Source organism: Populus trichocarpa, chromosome 9, assembly GCF_000002775.5.
Source record: "Populus trichocarpa isolate Nisqually-1 chromosome 9, P.trichocarpa_v4.1, whole genome shotgun sequence".
Lineage (NCBI taxonomy): Eukaryota > Viridiplantae > Streptophyta > Magnoliopsida > Malpighiales > Salicaceae > Populus > Populus trichocarpa.
The window spans coordinates 9,780,317-9,795,108 of record NC_037293.2 but is presented as its reverse complement, the minus strand read 5'-3'; the positions used below and the strand labels follow the sequence as shown (position 1 = coordinate 9,795,108).

The window sequence follows — 14,792 nt, the reverse complement described above, 5'->3', positions numbered from 1 at the left end:
AATAAAATTAAAAAGGATAATTTGAAAAAAAATATAAAAAAAACCATATGGGAAAAAACACTGTAGCAATGGACAGTAATTTTTAAAAAAAGTTATAGTGTTTTCCTCACATATTGTAACTGTAATTTTTAACCAGCTCAATATTAAAAAATAAAATAAAATAAAGATAATTTTGGAGGGAAAAAAACCATGTGGAGAAACACTGTAGCAATCAACAATGTTTCAAAGAAAAAAATTACAAAACCAAATTCTCAATCAGCTCAATATTAAAAAAAAATCGACAAATATAATTTTGAAAAAAAAAAAAAAATAGAAAAACTAAGTGGAAAAACATCGCAGCAATCCACAGTATTTAAAAAAAAAAATTACAAAGCAAAAATTTAAACCAGGTCAATATTTAAAAGGTAAAATCAACAAAAATAATTTTGGAAAAAAAATAAATAAAAAAAAAGAAAAAAAAAAGAAAGTTGAAAAAAAATAATTTTGCAAAAAAAAACAAAAAAAACAAAAAAAAAGGAAAAGTTAGCCAAAAAAAAGAGAGGAAAAACACTGTCGATTACTGTTGTAATCCACAATGTTTTGTGTGGGGGGAACAGTGAATCCCCCACACGGTTTAGTTATATGTATAATAGCCTTATTTGTAATGACTTGTAATTGTAATTCACAAACAACTTAATATTAAAAAAATAAAATTAAAAAGGATAATTTGAAAAAAATCATACAAAAAAACCATATGGAAAAAAACACTGTAGCAATGGACAATAATTTTCAAAAAAATTATAGTGCTTTCCTCACATATTGTAACTGTAATTTTTAACCAGCTCAATATTAAAAAATAAAATAAAATAAAGATAATTTTGGAGGGAAAAAAACCATGTGGAGAAACACTGTAGCAATCAACAATGTTTTAAAGAAAAAAATTACAAAACCAAATTCTCAATCAGCTCAACATTAAAAAAAAATCGACAAATATAATTTTGAAAAATAAAGAAATAATATAGAAAAACTAAGTGGAAAAACATCGCAGCAATCCACAGTATTTAAAAAAAAATTACAAAGTAAAAATTTAAACCAGGTCAATATTTAAAAGGTAAAATCAACAAAAATAATTTTGATAAAAAAATAAATGAAAAAAAAAGAGGAAAAACACTGTAGATTACTGTTGTAATCCACAGTGTTTTGTGTGTGGGGAAACAGTGAATTCCCCACACGGTTTAGTATATGTGTTAATTATAATTAAATTTGATTCAAAGTGTCAACCTTGAATTTCTTTATTTGATTTTTATCTATTTTGAATTTTAAATTAAATTATATATTCAAAAGTATTTTAAAAAATAAGTAAAATTGTGACTTGACTTTAGATTTCTTTTAAGAACAATATTTTTTTTAAAATTAAAATATTAATATATCAAATGAATCTTAGTTTTACGGTTTAACCTATTAAACTAACAACTCAATTAATAAACTTTATTAATAATTATTTTTTAAAAGAACTATTTTTTACTCATAATAATAATAATAATAATAATAATAATAATAATAAAAACACCCATACAATAAAAAAAAAATAGAGAAAAATTATCAGTGTCAATTCCAAATGACCACAAGTATGAAATAAATAAAAAATAAACAACCTTGCGTTCTGTTAATTTTCCACCCAAAACGCTGCGTTTCTTTGAACCGTGAAAAAAAAGGTTGCTTCTTGTTCTCACCACAATTTAAAGGCTCTGGTCTTCTAAACTCCCTCGCTGTGTAGCGTAGGGTTTAAGCCATCAATCACCCTTTCATCTCTCGATTTTGAGTCAGATACTTTAAACTCACTCTCCGCTTCTCTAAACCAGAAATGGCATCGTTTTGCAGATCGGCAATAACGGCAACCTCAAGGTCCCTGGCATCTCGATCCAAAACGGTAACTCAGAAAACACTAAACGCAAAATCCATGTCTTCTCCTTTCACTTCAACACCAACACGAACTATCCTTGCCTCTTCAAGGTAAAAAGAAAAAAGCAAACTCATTCCTCTTTTCAATTCAAATTTGGATCTTGTTTTAATTATTTTAATATAATGTTTTGTAATTGCCTTTGAATTGTAGGGTTGTTTCAGTTCTAGGGAGTGTGGAGTCACTGATGCCACTTCACAATGCAATTGCAAATGCTAGACTCAAATCTAGCATCGCTGTTGATTCTTCCTGCTGGAGCTGGCTCTCTCGAGGTCAGTTGTTTTTATTTCTCAAGTTTCTATCTTTTTTTTTTTATCATTTTAGTTTATTGTTGTTTTTATCATTTTGAGAAATACCAAGTACAGTCTGTCGTGTCATTTGTCAAATATATGTTGAGGCCCCACATGTTTATGCACTATGAGGGTTCTATAGTTGTTATTAGGTGCCTTCTTCAGAGGCAATGAGAAGGCACCGGGATGGCGTTGAACTGGACTTTTCGATATCTCTGGAAGAATTTACTTTATTATTAACTCAATTATTATATTTTTAATTAATAAACACTGGTGTTTGTTTACCTGGATGTGTTGTAGGAATTAGGAAATGGACGTTGTAGAAACTGATGTGGGTTATTTAGTGTGTGTACAGTACTTGCTTGGTCTTGCAAGCATTTATTATAATTTCTGTCTTCTCTTATTATATCTACGAATAAAACCAGATTGTGCTGAAATGGATATCTTGCCGGTGTTCAAGTTTTATGGCATTTGATTAATATTGAAATAAAATTATTTTTTAATGGGTTTTATCTTGGCAGTGTTTTTTTAGTACTGTTTCCTTTCAACCTTTTATTCTGCGTTGATGGTTGCCTCTGACTCGATTCCTCTACTATATTGCAATAGGACTTGCAACACCGTTGTGACATGACCTGCTGGGGTGATAAATGTGAAAGGAAATTGAATCCTTTTCCGAGTCTTGAATTTTGTTTCTTTGTAATATGCCAGCATATGCAAACATGTTTTAGCCAAAATGCTGTTATTTTGCCTTTTTGCTGCTGTTTCCCCCTTCCCCCACCACAAAGAAAATGGATGAATTATATTTGTCATTGGTTGCTAGTTTTTTTTTTCCCATGGATTCTTTGAGTTATAATATCCTGTACCAGTTAACGTGGGGTCTGGTAATGCCATTTGTTAATTGAATGTTTAATGTCCTTAAAGCAGGACAAATTGATTTGATAGGGATTTTAACCTGTCCTCAAACAGAACTTCTCTTTATCAAAATATCTGGTTTCCTTCATCATTCGATGGCTGTGAGAGTAGAGGTCTCTTAACGTGAAAGATGAAATGTATGTGAAATTAGAATCCCTTGGTTGATCAGCTACAAGATGAAAAGTCAAGCTTCTGTCAACAAGACATAACTTCGTTATTGCTTGTGTTGTAACCTGTCGATTCAATCTTTAAAATATTCCTTGCACATTTTAGGGGCAAAATAGGAGACATCTATATTTTTCCCTTGGGGAATCTTTAGAATTACCACTGATTAGCTTTTATTTCGCTTCTAACCATCAAATGAAATGTGAATAACCTGCCCATTCATTTGTTTTTCCATCTTAGCTCTGGTGTGTAAAGTAGAGATGCTGGCCTTGTAAGACACTTGAATTCTATATCCAACTTCAAATGTTGTGGTTCTGCTGTGGTGGCTGCAGCATACAACTTATGCTTGTGTTTCGGAATGATCACAGTGTTAGTCATCCTTAAGTTCTCATCACCAAAAATATAAATCAAATCATTAGATGAAGAATGAAATTGGGGCAGCAAGGATGGTTTTTTTTTTATCCTCAGACTCCCTTGTTGAATTCTTGTTATCATGTTCCCCTCTGTTGCCCAATTAACTTTTAGTATTCTATGTTCCGTATTTGTTTCCTCAACATGTTTTAAGTTTCCTGTTGCTGAACAAAATTCTTTTTTTTTTTTTACATTTCTCCAGCTACTGAGTTTCTTCTTTTTTTTTTATCGCTGGTTTTTTCCTAGATTTTGCAGTTCCTCGGTGACAAGACTCGGGTCATTTCAAACCAAATTGGGTTGCATTTGAGCAGTTTTTCTTCCCCTAATGTTGGTTCTTCTTTTTGACATCTCATTTCCATTCGTGGCTATTGCTTGATGTAAGTCATCTCTTGGCCAGGATCATTTACTTCAGCGGGGTTGATGTAATACTGGTGGTATTAACATCTCTCACAAAACAGAGGTTTGGTTTTCTTATTTCCAAATAGCACCTATTCACCTCATTATGTGCTTGAGCTGGCTTGATTGGAGCGATTCATGTCTGAACCTGATGCATGCTCACCCTCCCATGTTTTCTTTGCACACAAGTGGGTCCCGTGTGAAAACGTAGTTTTAACCCATATCATGGTTTGATAGCTGAATTGAAGTGGATGATGGGTGTCAAGATCACTTGGCATGTGTCTCCCTCGTTCCTCTCTCCATTTTTTCCCATATTCATTTTTTTGGATGTGTGAATTGTGATGTTGACCAAAAATAACACGGGAATTAATTACATGCTTTGAATCGTGGACAGAACACTAGATCAGTTGGCGGAGGCACATTTCCACAAAAAAATCAATGACACACAGATCATCAGCACCATTGTCCATCAAAACGTGCTGGTTGACTATTGTGGAGAAACCGATATTTTCGTTGGAATTCGTAGGATTGTGATTCGATGAATATAACCTAACGTCCATCCCATGAGGTAATGAGGCGTGGTATTGATTTATCATTTTATGCCGTGTTGGCCTTTTTCTCTGAACGGGAGGATGACCTGCATACAGTAATCACACCGATAGATGTAATTTATTACATTATCGTTTATATGTCTGATATCTGTCTCGCAATAGTTGATTTTCAAGAGTTTATTTCATATGCACTCCATTTTCATTCATCTTTTGGTCTAGGATGCATGAATTTGCCAATCTGAAGAGTTTATAACGTGATGATTGAACTGGATGGAAAAACATCTGCTTTGAAATGGATATTCTTGGAAATTATAACTTGTTTTCTACGTTTTACACCCTATTGCCATTGAAGGAAGTGGATAATATTTCTCAATCAGGAGGCATTGCACGGAAGGTTAAGGAAACACGCTGTCCTTTTCCTATACATTATCAACCACAAATAGCATTGCGTGTGAAATGAGGAATTCTTTTTAAAAACTTGTGATCCCAGTTGGTTAATTGTGACCCCTGTTGAGAAATAAGTAATACTACAAGAAATTAGAAGTTTCTCTTAAAACGTTGAGATGCTGGCTATGGCATTGAGCTCGGCAGTGAGCTCGTTTACCATTTTATCTCCTCAAATTCGGACTCTTAGTAGTGTGTATGTTGGCTATGGTAGGGAGTTCATTTAAGGTATTAAGTTTATCTGAGGTGTCTGGAGGACCAACATCATGAGCAGTGGTTAAGTTACCATTGATTCCGACCAACGTGTTGCCATGCCAGCTCCCTCTTGCAACGTTATCATGCAAGGGAATGGTAATGATGCCATGTTAGAGATGGATATGAAGCAGAAGATAAGAAATTGTTTTCGCAAGCATGTAAGTTCCGTTTCCCCACGTGTCTTCTCGTGAAATGCCAAGGCAGTGAAGTATCAAACTGTTTTATTTATGTCTGTTGTATAGATGGTAGAGTAGCTCGAGGATGCTATTTGATTTATTTGGTGAAATTGTATGGTATGCATTAGAAATATATTAAAATTGCTCAGCGTTTCACAGTAGCAATCCATAGTAAAAGGTTGAGCTGTTTTTTTTTTTTAAAACTGTTTTTTTTTAGCTATTTTTCTTCATTTTTTATTTTTTGATGTCTTTAGCTTTTTTTTTTCTTTGTTTTTTTTCTTTTAATAAATTTTGTTTTGTTTAATTTAGTTTAAGCTATTTTTTTTCATTTTTTCATTTTTGATGCCTTTAGCTTTTTTTTTTCTTTCTATGTTTTTTTTCTTTTAATAAATTTTGTTTTGTTTAATTTAGTTTAAGCTATTTTTTTTTATTTTTTCATTTTTGATGCCTTTAGCTTTTTTTTGTCTTTCTTTGTTTTTTTTTCTTTTAATAAATTCTCTTTTGTTTAATTTAGTTTGTTAATGTTAATATTTTTTTAATTTAGTTATCAGACTTTTATGACATTGATCCCGGGTTTAACAGGTTAACTTGGTTTCACAAGTTAACCTGGATTTTTTTTTCTTTTTAATTAATTTTTTTCGTTTACTTTAGTTTGTTAATGTTAAATTTCTTTCTATTTAGTTATCAGATTTTCATGACACATATCTCAGGTTTCACGGGTTAACTTGGTTTCACGGGTTAACCCAGTTAATTCTGGATTAACCCGTCCATTTTTTTTTGCTTTTTTATTTTGTTAATGTTAAATTTTTTTTATTTAGTTATCAAACTTTCATGACAAGGATCCCAGGTTTAACATGTTAATCTGGTTTGACGAGTTAACCCAGAGTTTTTTTTTTGTTTTTTTTCTTTTTAATTAATTTTTTTCGTTTTCTTTAGTTTGTTAATGTTAAATTTTTTTCTATTTAGTTATCAAACTTTCATGACACATGTCTCAGGTTTTACGGGTTAACCCGGTTAATTTTGGGTTAACCGGTCCATTTTTATTTATTTTTTTATTTTGTTAATGTTAAATTTTTTTTATTTAGTTGTCAGACTTTTATGACATGGATCCTGGGTTTAACGGGTTAACCTGGTTCGACAAGGTAAGCTGAAGTTTTTTTTTCTTTTTAATTAATTTTTTTTTGTTTAATTTAGTTTGTTAATGTTTAATTTCTTTCTATTTAATTATCAGACTTTCATGACACATATCCCGGGTTTGACTGGTTAACCTGGTTTCACGGGTTAACTGAGTTAATTCTTTGTTAACCCATCAACCTTTTTTTTTTTTCTATTTAGTTATCAAACTTTCATGACATGAATCCCAAATTTGATGGGTTAACCCAGTTAATTCAGATTTTTTTTCTTTTTCTTCATTAATTTTTTTCTTCATGTTGGTTTTTTTTCTTTGTTTTTTTTTTAATTAATCTATTTAATTATCATACTTTTATGACACGAACTTGCAGTCAGACCCACATCCAAGGCTCTTGGATCTGGTGTTGCAGTCGGACTCACTTAAACTTGAGTCATGTAAGTTTAATATTATTATTAATATTATAAATATTACTATTGGGTCAAGCGTTGCAGTTAGACCCAAGGCTTTTGGGTATATCTTTGCAAAAAAATCTAACACTCTTAGATCTTAGCCTTTTTTATATTTTTTATGCAAGAAAAAAAAATTAACCCTTGGGTATGCTTTTGTTTTTTATATATTTTTTTTAATTATTATTTTTAATTTACTTTCTTAATATTAAATTTTTTCTATTTAATTATCAGACTTTTATGACACGGATCCCGGGTTTGACGGGTTAGCCCAGTTAATTCTGGGGTAACCCGTCAATTTTTTTTTTCTATTTAGTTATCAAACTTTCACGACACAAATCCAATATTTGACGAGTTAACTTGGTTTGAAGAGTTAACCCAGTTAATTCAGATTTTTTTTTCTTTTTCTTTATTAGTTATTTTCTTCATCTTGGTTTTTTTTTTCTATGTTTTTTTCTTTTTACTTAATCTATTTAATTATCACACTTTTATGATACGACCTTGCAGCCAGACCCACATCCAAGGTTATTGGGTCTGATATTGCAGCCAAACCCACTTAAACTTGGGTCATGCAAGTTTAATGTTATTATTAATATTATAAATATTACTCCTGGGTCAGACATTACAGCCAAACCCAAGACTCTTAAGTATAGTTTTACAGAAAGACCTAACACTTTTAAATCTTAACTTTTTTTTATATTTTTTATGCAAAAAAAATTGACCCGCGGCATCACGCGGGTCATCTAACTAGTTCAAGCTATTTAAGATCAAACTATTTTCTATAGCTGAAAAAATAATATTTAGATTATAAAAAATTTTTTAGCGTTATTATTAAATTCATTATAGAGATCCAAACTTGTAAAATCCTTACTGAATTTTTTTCTTAGCTTGTATTTTAAATTAAATGAAATTGTCTTTAAATAACTCAAAGAAAAAAAAAATGTTAAGTTCATCCTAGTTAATTCCGTTAATCTGCAACTCTAATTATGAATTTTACTATATTGAATTATTTTTATTTTATTTTATTATATAATAAAAAAATAAAAAATTTATTTTATAATTAATTCAATACTAAATAATAAAATTCCAATAATATATAATAAAATTAAAAAAAAAACCCAAATGATAGCTTAGCTGCCCTAGGATAGGCTTGTCACAAAACGACAAAGAGCGTGGGCTGAGGTAGGCACGTGCTTAGCCAATATTTTCTTTTATTTTTTTAAGCGGTTGTTCGCATAGTTTTGAAACCCGGTCCGGCCCGGCGGGTCGACCCGGGACCCGGCCAATCCGGGGCCGGAACCGGGCCGGGTTGATGAAAAAACGGGGGAAGGAAAAACCCGGTGTGACCCGGCTGACCCGGCGGGTCGACCCGGTGACCCGGCTGACCCGGCAAGACCCGGTCAAGACCCAGTGACAAACCCGTTGACTTTTGTGTTTTTTTTTTTTACTAAAACGACGTCGTTTTGATTTTTTTTTAAAAGAATTGACCCGGTCAACCCGGTCAAACCCGGTGACCCGGCCAAAACCCGGAACCCAGGCCTTGGACCGGGCCGGGTCTTAAAACTTTGGTTGTTCGTCCCTTTTTTTCCGGAAAAAAAATAACACACGAAAAGTTGTCTGTCGGGCAATGAATAATAACTTGTGTTTTTTAGAGCTCGTTCTCGCGAACTTAGCTCATTACACACGTTAATCACTTGAACTTTGATAGAATATGTTGTAAAATGATTAAAAATATATATTCAAGGTTTATATAAACAATTAAAACGGTATAATTTTTTTTAGTTCTTTTTATAATATCTCGCACTTGCAATGAAAAGAAAACGTGAGAGATTTATGAATTTATAGCTGTGTTGGGAAAAAAAAAATCTAGTGAACGCATTATTTTTGTTATAAAATTTAACTAAAATTGTTTTAGTTTGAATAGACAAACTTATCGGGAAAAAACAAGAAATATTAATGATGTGTTTAGTGATACAAAATAATTTTCCTTTTTTATTTTCAGTTTTTTTTTCTCAATAGAAATTTGATAAACATATTTATTTATTTTAAATGAACACAAATTTTTATTGAAAAAATAAAAAATGCACCAAGCTTACAACTATTTTATATATATATATATAAAAAACCATAATTTACATTAAGTTCCAGCTCTTTTTTTTTTCCTAACTTCAATTTTTTTTTTAAAAAAAAAATGAGTATTACTCTGTTATAAACACCCACTTAGAAAAAAAGAAGAAAAAGGCAGAGACTGCCACTCAAATGCAAAGTTCCCTTACAAGTAAACTACTAGTCATTCAACCTATGATTATACAATAATAGTGGTTAAAACTTAAAATCTCACAACTTTAACAGATAAAAAACTACTAAGCATTAAATAAAAACCTAAAAAATATTATAAAATGATGGGATCATGATTTCAACATAAAGTTCAATAAGATAGAAACTTATAAAAATGCTATGGAACGCTTAATTGTGATTTTATCAAAATGTAATTTAAAGACGAGTCTCATTAATCAAGTAATCCATGCATCTTGCGGGATAAAAAAATTAAATAAAATCTGAAGATAGAAGGAAAAAGTCTCACGGACAGGATCCTTGTAGTATAAGATTCACAAATCTTAAAGCTGGAGCAACTAAAGGTTTTTTTTTTTTTTAAAAAAAAAGAGCGAATCCCTTTCACTGACCGCGGCCTTGTGAACCGACCCGCTTCCTCTCTCTCTTGGATAAGATCTGAAAAATATCAGATACAGAGTGACCCCACTCTTCCAATATAATAATAACCGTAAAAAGGAATTAAAAAAATAAAGAGAGACTCGACTGCAACCACCCAGAATTTGCCACTCTGCTGCTTGCGCAGCTCTTTGCTTTTTCAATCTGATCAACTTACAGTGATAATCTAAAAATCAAATCGAAGAACACACCCTTTTTTGTTTGTTGAATTTGATTATCAGGGTTGTTTTTTTTTTTATCCTATCCATAAAAATGCACTCAACCATCCAATATTTGAAAGTTTGCTTTTTGATCAGCTGGTCTTTACTTTTCAATTTCATCAACAATCAACTATAATTCAAATCAAAGGCAGCCTATTTTTGTTTGTTGAATTTGACGAACTGGGCTGTTCTTTGTTTTTCATCCCATTAATTGTAGATTAAGTAAATTCCAGGTTGTTTGTGGAGTTTTGTGCTTTGTTTTTTTGTGTGGAAAGTTTAGCTTTTGCATGGCTAGGAGGATTGTTGTTCTCTAGCAAATCAAAAGCCAAGTTTCTTTTATATTGGAGGAGAGACAAGTGTTCTTAGAGGCCTTGAATTCGATACGATAGGATTGTGGAGGCCCCTAAGAGAGAAACAAAAGACTGTGTCTTGGAGATACAAGTCTGGTGAGTATTTTTTGCAATTAAACAATTCTTTTATCATATTTTAGTATTTCTTTTATTTGTGATTGGATGCAGAGAGAGAGAGAGGGAGAGGGATTTGTCTGCTTGTAAGACTTGCATAATTTGTCTTCTATGCCGTCCAGTTTCTTGGAATCTGCGGTGATTTATTTTTCTGTTCCGTTTCTGTTACAATCTTTAAAAGGTTTAATCTTCTTCAGTGAATTGTAGCCAGTGTTCGGTTTTATTTCTCTGGTATACCTGGTATGGTTTATCTGTGATTAGTTTTTAGATGTGATTGGTTTTTAGGTGAGTTTGATTGGTGTGTGCTTTGTACTTTATATTAGGTCTTGATCGGCTTGGAGAAAGAACCGTTAGTTCAGCTTTACCCTCCAGTAGTATTTTTCTTTCTTTCCTGGGGGAGTTACGTAATTTATTGTTTTTCAACATCTAATCTTTTGGACTTTTCTCTGGCTTATTTTCTCATCTTCTTATCTCTTTAACCGTTGTTTCTTCAACTTATTTACGTTGTCCCAACTTGGGCTTTACTTTTTCTTAATTTGCTTTAATTTCTTGCAGGAAGTAGAAAGGATTGGTGTATGGTTCTGGCTGGTCTGTTAAAGCCTTCTGTCTCAATTCTCAAAAGGTTTCATTTACTGTTTAGTTTTGCTTCTTCTCTCCAGTTACGTTTTAGGTGTTCTGTCTCTCTTTGAACTCTTCGATTTTCAAATGGACTTTTATTCTTTGGCTATGTCCAAACTTCAACTTATGTTGATTGAATTGCTATGGATTCACTTTTTGGACATGTCCACAGGTTATTTGTTTGTTCCTCCGAAATGAACTTGAAGTTAGCAACAGAGTCAAGGTGGAAGATTTTTATTTAGGAGGACGATTGATTTCTTTATGTTCATGGAGAATTCTTATGAAACATCTAATGGAAATGGGCTAAGAGAAAATGGTCATGCAGTTGTTAGGCAAACTCCTCATCAACCCAGATCATTACCTTGGCTTGATTTAAGAGTATTCTATGTCCGAATCAGCAGATGTGAGATTGATGACTCGACTCCAGAGCACCTTTCTGTGAACTATATTCCATTATATCCTGATACCCTTCTCGAAGTAAATGGTGTTAGAACTTCTATCAATTCTGATGGTGCATCAACCACTCTTAGGAGGGATAGATTAGATAAGAAATCTGAAGAAGCAACATTTGTCAGCACCGATAGTATAAGGATGACTGGGAGTGTGAGGTTTGAGGTTTTTGATAAGGATGTCCTCGTGTTATCTGGTGTTTTAGAATTGTGTTGTAGCAATGGTTTTGTAGGGGAATCAAGGAACCATGACCAGAGGTGGAGCATGAATTGTGAATCAGACATAACACTAGGCAACGGCTTCCTGAAGGATAAACAATTTATGGGTCCAGATTCAGAGATGCCTACAATTGAGGTCTATGTTACAGGATCTTTCTCGGGCACTCCAATTATCTTAACAAAGACATTGCAGCTTGGTTTTCGTAAGAAGCAAATGAGAAAGGGGATGTTAGATTCCATACCAGAATATGAGGCAACTGAAAGCCAGGACAAAGCCCCTTCCAGGTTTCCTTTACAGGTATACCTTAATTTCATCTTGGATTTCTTGGAAAATTGTGTTTTGCTTTCAGAATGTTTAGTTCTTCTGTTTTGTTTTTGACCTGTTTCCATCTTTGCAAGTTCTTAGTCCTTTATGTTAGAGAATAATATAATCATGTCTTGAAACCTCATCTAACAACTTAAACTTTTAGGTTGAAATAGTTATTTGATATGGTATTAGAGTCTTATTGACTAAACAGTCATGAGTTTGTTTTTTCTTGATATGTCAAAGAATAATATAAATCATGTCTTAAAATTTCACCTAACTGCTTAAATTTTTGGGTTGAGATAGTTATTTGACACTTCTTATTCTATTCTAGTCATTCTACTTACATGCAAAGATATGATTCTAGTATGCGTTTTGCAAGGTAGATAATAGTACAATCCAACCCCATTTTGTTTTGTATGTTGTTTGCTTAAATGACCCGCTACAACAACATGAAAAATGTGTGAATATTTCTAGATTGAAAAGTAAAAATCCTAAACTATTAATTCAAGTTAATCTGTTTGAAGAGTTATACGGTTTTCTTCGGTGGTGTCATTAGTGCAACATCTCTCCCTCGTATAGCATGCAGGTGTCTTCATATGCTTCAAATGCTATCTTAAGATGATAATCATGCATAAAGATCTGCTGGTTTCTTAGAAAATTTAATGGATGTTAAGAACAAAATGGTTGTTTAAAGTTGTTATAGTTTCCTCTGATGACAGTATCTAGTTGAATTCTCAATCCAGATATAGTCAGGGTTAAACAGGCCATTGGTAGCTTCGTTTACCTTGCACTTTCTGGGCAGTCCTATGCGTGAGAGATTGTTGGCATGTTAGAACCAGTACTGTGTTGTAACTGCAGTTGTGATATGAATTCCTTTGTTTTAATCTACTTTAGTATGTTGTGTTGCGAGTGATTCTAGAGACTTTATGAAGCTTGATACCATCTAAGATCAGTACTTTATCCTCATTTCTTTGAAGTTGTGCCCCCAAGCATTCTGCTTTTAATTTACCTTGTAAACTCTGCAGTTATCTGAATACTCAGACCACAAGCCGGAGAATGAAGATTACCACCTGTTCCCAGGAACAGAATATATGGACGGTGAAGATGGTGAAATGTCATGGTTCAATGCTGGTGTTAGAGTGGGTGTTGGCATTGGCCTAAGCGTTTGTGTTGGAATTGGGATAGGTGTGGGCTTGCTGGTACGAACCTACCAAGGCACCACCCGCAACTTTAGAAGGCGATTACCATGACTAACAGTTTTGCTAATTGGCAATTTTAGCACCATGCCTTTCATTCTTCTACTCACAATCCAAATGCAGCTAACTCTGGGCGTTTCTGACATGCCCTGAATCCTGATTGTGAATAAGGATTTTTCACCATTGCAATTAGATGCAGGTAATACTTAAGCGTTGTTGGTCTTCTGGGGCTAAGCCTTGCATCTAAAATAAAAGGGCAGTTATTACATACTGCAACATCGGAAACTTCACGAAATTCTCTCAAATGGATCGCATCTGGAGTTGGTCTGTTTATGTATTTAATGCAGGGCACGGCGCTGTGTGTGGTGTGGTATGCCTCTTGTGAGTTTGATAGTTGCTTGATCTTTCTTTTTCCTTCCTGCAATACTGTTCATAGCTATTGTAAAATTTTGGTAATGGACAGAGGTTATCCTCTGTTGCGTGATATTCTTCCTGTCTTGACATACACATCTTACTGGTTTTGCTTGTCTTCTGTTGTTTTACTGGAGTAGTTAAATCATTTGTGGCTTACGATTTACAGCTTTCTGTGCAGCCTAGCATAATGATACGTGATCCTTGACTTTTATCATCTCGTTACATTTATTTTTTTTATAAAAAAAAATAGCATATTAAACTTAAAATTTTGACAAAATAACAGTTTTTTTTTTTATAAAAAAAGGTAAAATAGTATATTTTAACCATAAGTGCGACAACTTAAAAACTTGGTGTTGAAATGGGAGGCAATGAGTTTGTAAGAGATTTAGCAAAAGACAGAAAGAAAAGACAGTATGGTCTCTACCCAGCACTAGACATTCGCAAATGCTGTCCGGACAAATATCACAGTGTTGCGCCTCAAACTTACTTCCAGGCCTGCAATTCAGAAGTCAGCCAAATGACCCTGAAAGGCACAATGTTTCGACCTAAAACTCTCTTTACCAGATATTAACCATGACAAGAATTGATCGACTGTGTGGAAATAGAAAATTTGAAATGGACTGCTATAATGAAATATTAACTTCCAACCCAGCCACACGGGATTGAAGCAAACAAACAAAACTGTGAACTGGAGAGCTATACACTTAAACTAGTGGTCGCAAATTCCCAACATTTGCTATAACAACAAGAAGATGAGGACATGCCCTGAACTAATATAGGACGTTCTTGGGCAAGTTCCAAATAACATTACTCTTCACGCTAATCTTGGTGCGCATGGCCTCAACTGATCGATTCACTTGTTTCATGACTTTCATCGTCACCATTTGCTCTCTTGATTGCACAATTGCCAGCCCTATGCTCCGGTATCCAAAAATTGGATAAAAAACTTAGACAAAATAACATCCCTTCACAATTTATTTGATTCCTAGAATTACTTGGGTATAAAGGTAAATGAGGAGTTGATGGTCGTGAATTGAAGGGAAGAGCTTGACGTTGAAATGAGAGGCTATGGGTTTTT

The 14,792-nt window shown here is 33.1% G+C and overlaps 2 protein-coding genes across 12 annotated transcripts; both read left to right on the top strand.

Annotated features, from left to right (window-relative positions):
• The first annotated feature begins 1,704 nt into the window (after nucleotides 1-1,704).
• On the top strand, nucleotides 1,705-4,870 carry LOC7464032 (protein NONRESPONDING TO OXYLIPINS 2, mitochondrial). Of its 9 annotated transcripts, none has more exons than XR_008060083.1 (4): nucleotides 1,705-1,992; nucleotides 2,093-2,211; nucleotides 3,973-4,094; nucleotides 4,508-4,870. XR_008060083.1 is itself a non-coding variant. In XM_024608345.2 (3 exons), the coding sequence occupies exons 1-3, from the start codon at nucleotides 1,844-1,846 to the stop codon at nucleotides 4,513-4,515; spliced, it is 276 nt and encodes a 91-aa protein (XP_024464113.1). In that variant the 5' UTR covers nucleotides 1,705-1,843; the 3' UTR covers nucleotides 4,516-4,870. The 9 variants fall into 9 exon arrangements, 6 of the variants coding, with proteins under 6 accessions (XP_024464113.1, XP_024464111.1, XP_002313047.2 ...); XR_002983662.2 differs by having other exon boundaries at nucleotides 1,706-1,992; nucleotides 3,964-4,094; XR_002983661.2 differs by having other exon boundaries at nucleotides 1,706-1,992; nucleotides 3,964-4,177.
• A 5,017-nt stretch (nucleotides 4,871-9,887) lies between these two features.
• Nucleotides 9,888-13,786, top strand: LOC7456376 (uncharacterized protein At1g01500). 3 transcript variants are annotated; one of them, XM_052455726.1, is made up of 5 exons: nucleotides 9,908-10,493; nucleotides 10,835-10,885; nucleotides 11,067-11,133; nucleotides 11,302-12,095; nucleotides 13,130-13,786. In XM_052455726.1, the coding sequence occupies exons 4-5, from the start codon at nucleotides 11,391-11,393 to the stop codon at nucleotides 13,352-13,354; spliced, it is 930 nt and encodes a 309-aa protein (XP_052311686.1). In that variant the 5' UTR covers nucleotides 9,908-10,493; nucleotides 10,835-10,885; nucleotides 11,067-11,133; nucleotides 11,302-11,390; the 3' UTR covers nucleotides 13,355-13,786. The 3 variants fall into 3 exon arrangements, with proteins under 3 accessions (XP_002313048.3, XP_052311686.1, XP_024464491.2); XM_002313012.4 differs by lacking the exon at nucleotides 10,835-10,885 and having other exon boundaries at nucleotides 9,888-10,493; XM_024608723.2 differs by lacking the exon at nucleotides 10,835-10,885 and having other exon boundaries at nucleotides 11,067-11,181.
• The last annotated feature ends 1,006 nt before the right edge of the window (nucleotides 13,787-14,792 follow it).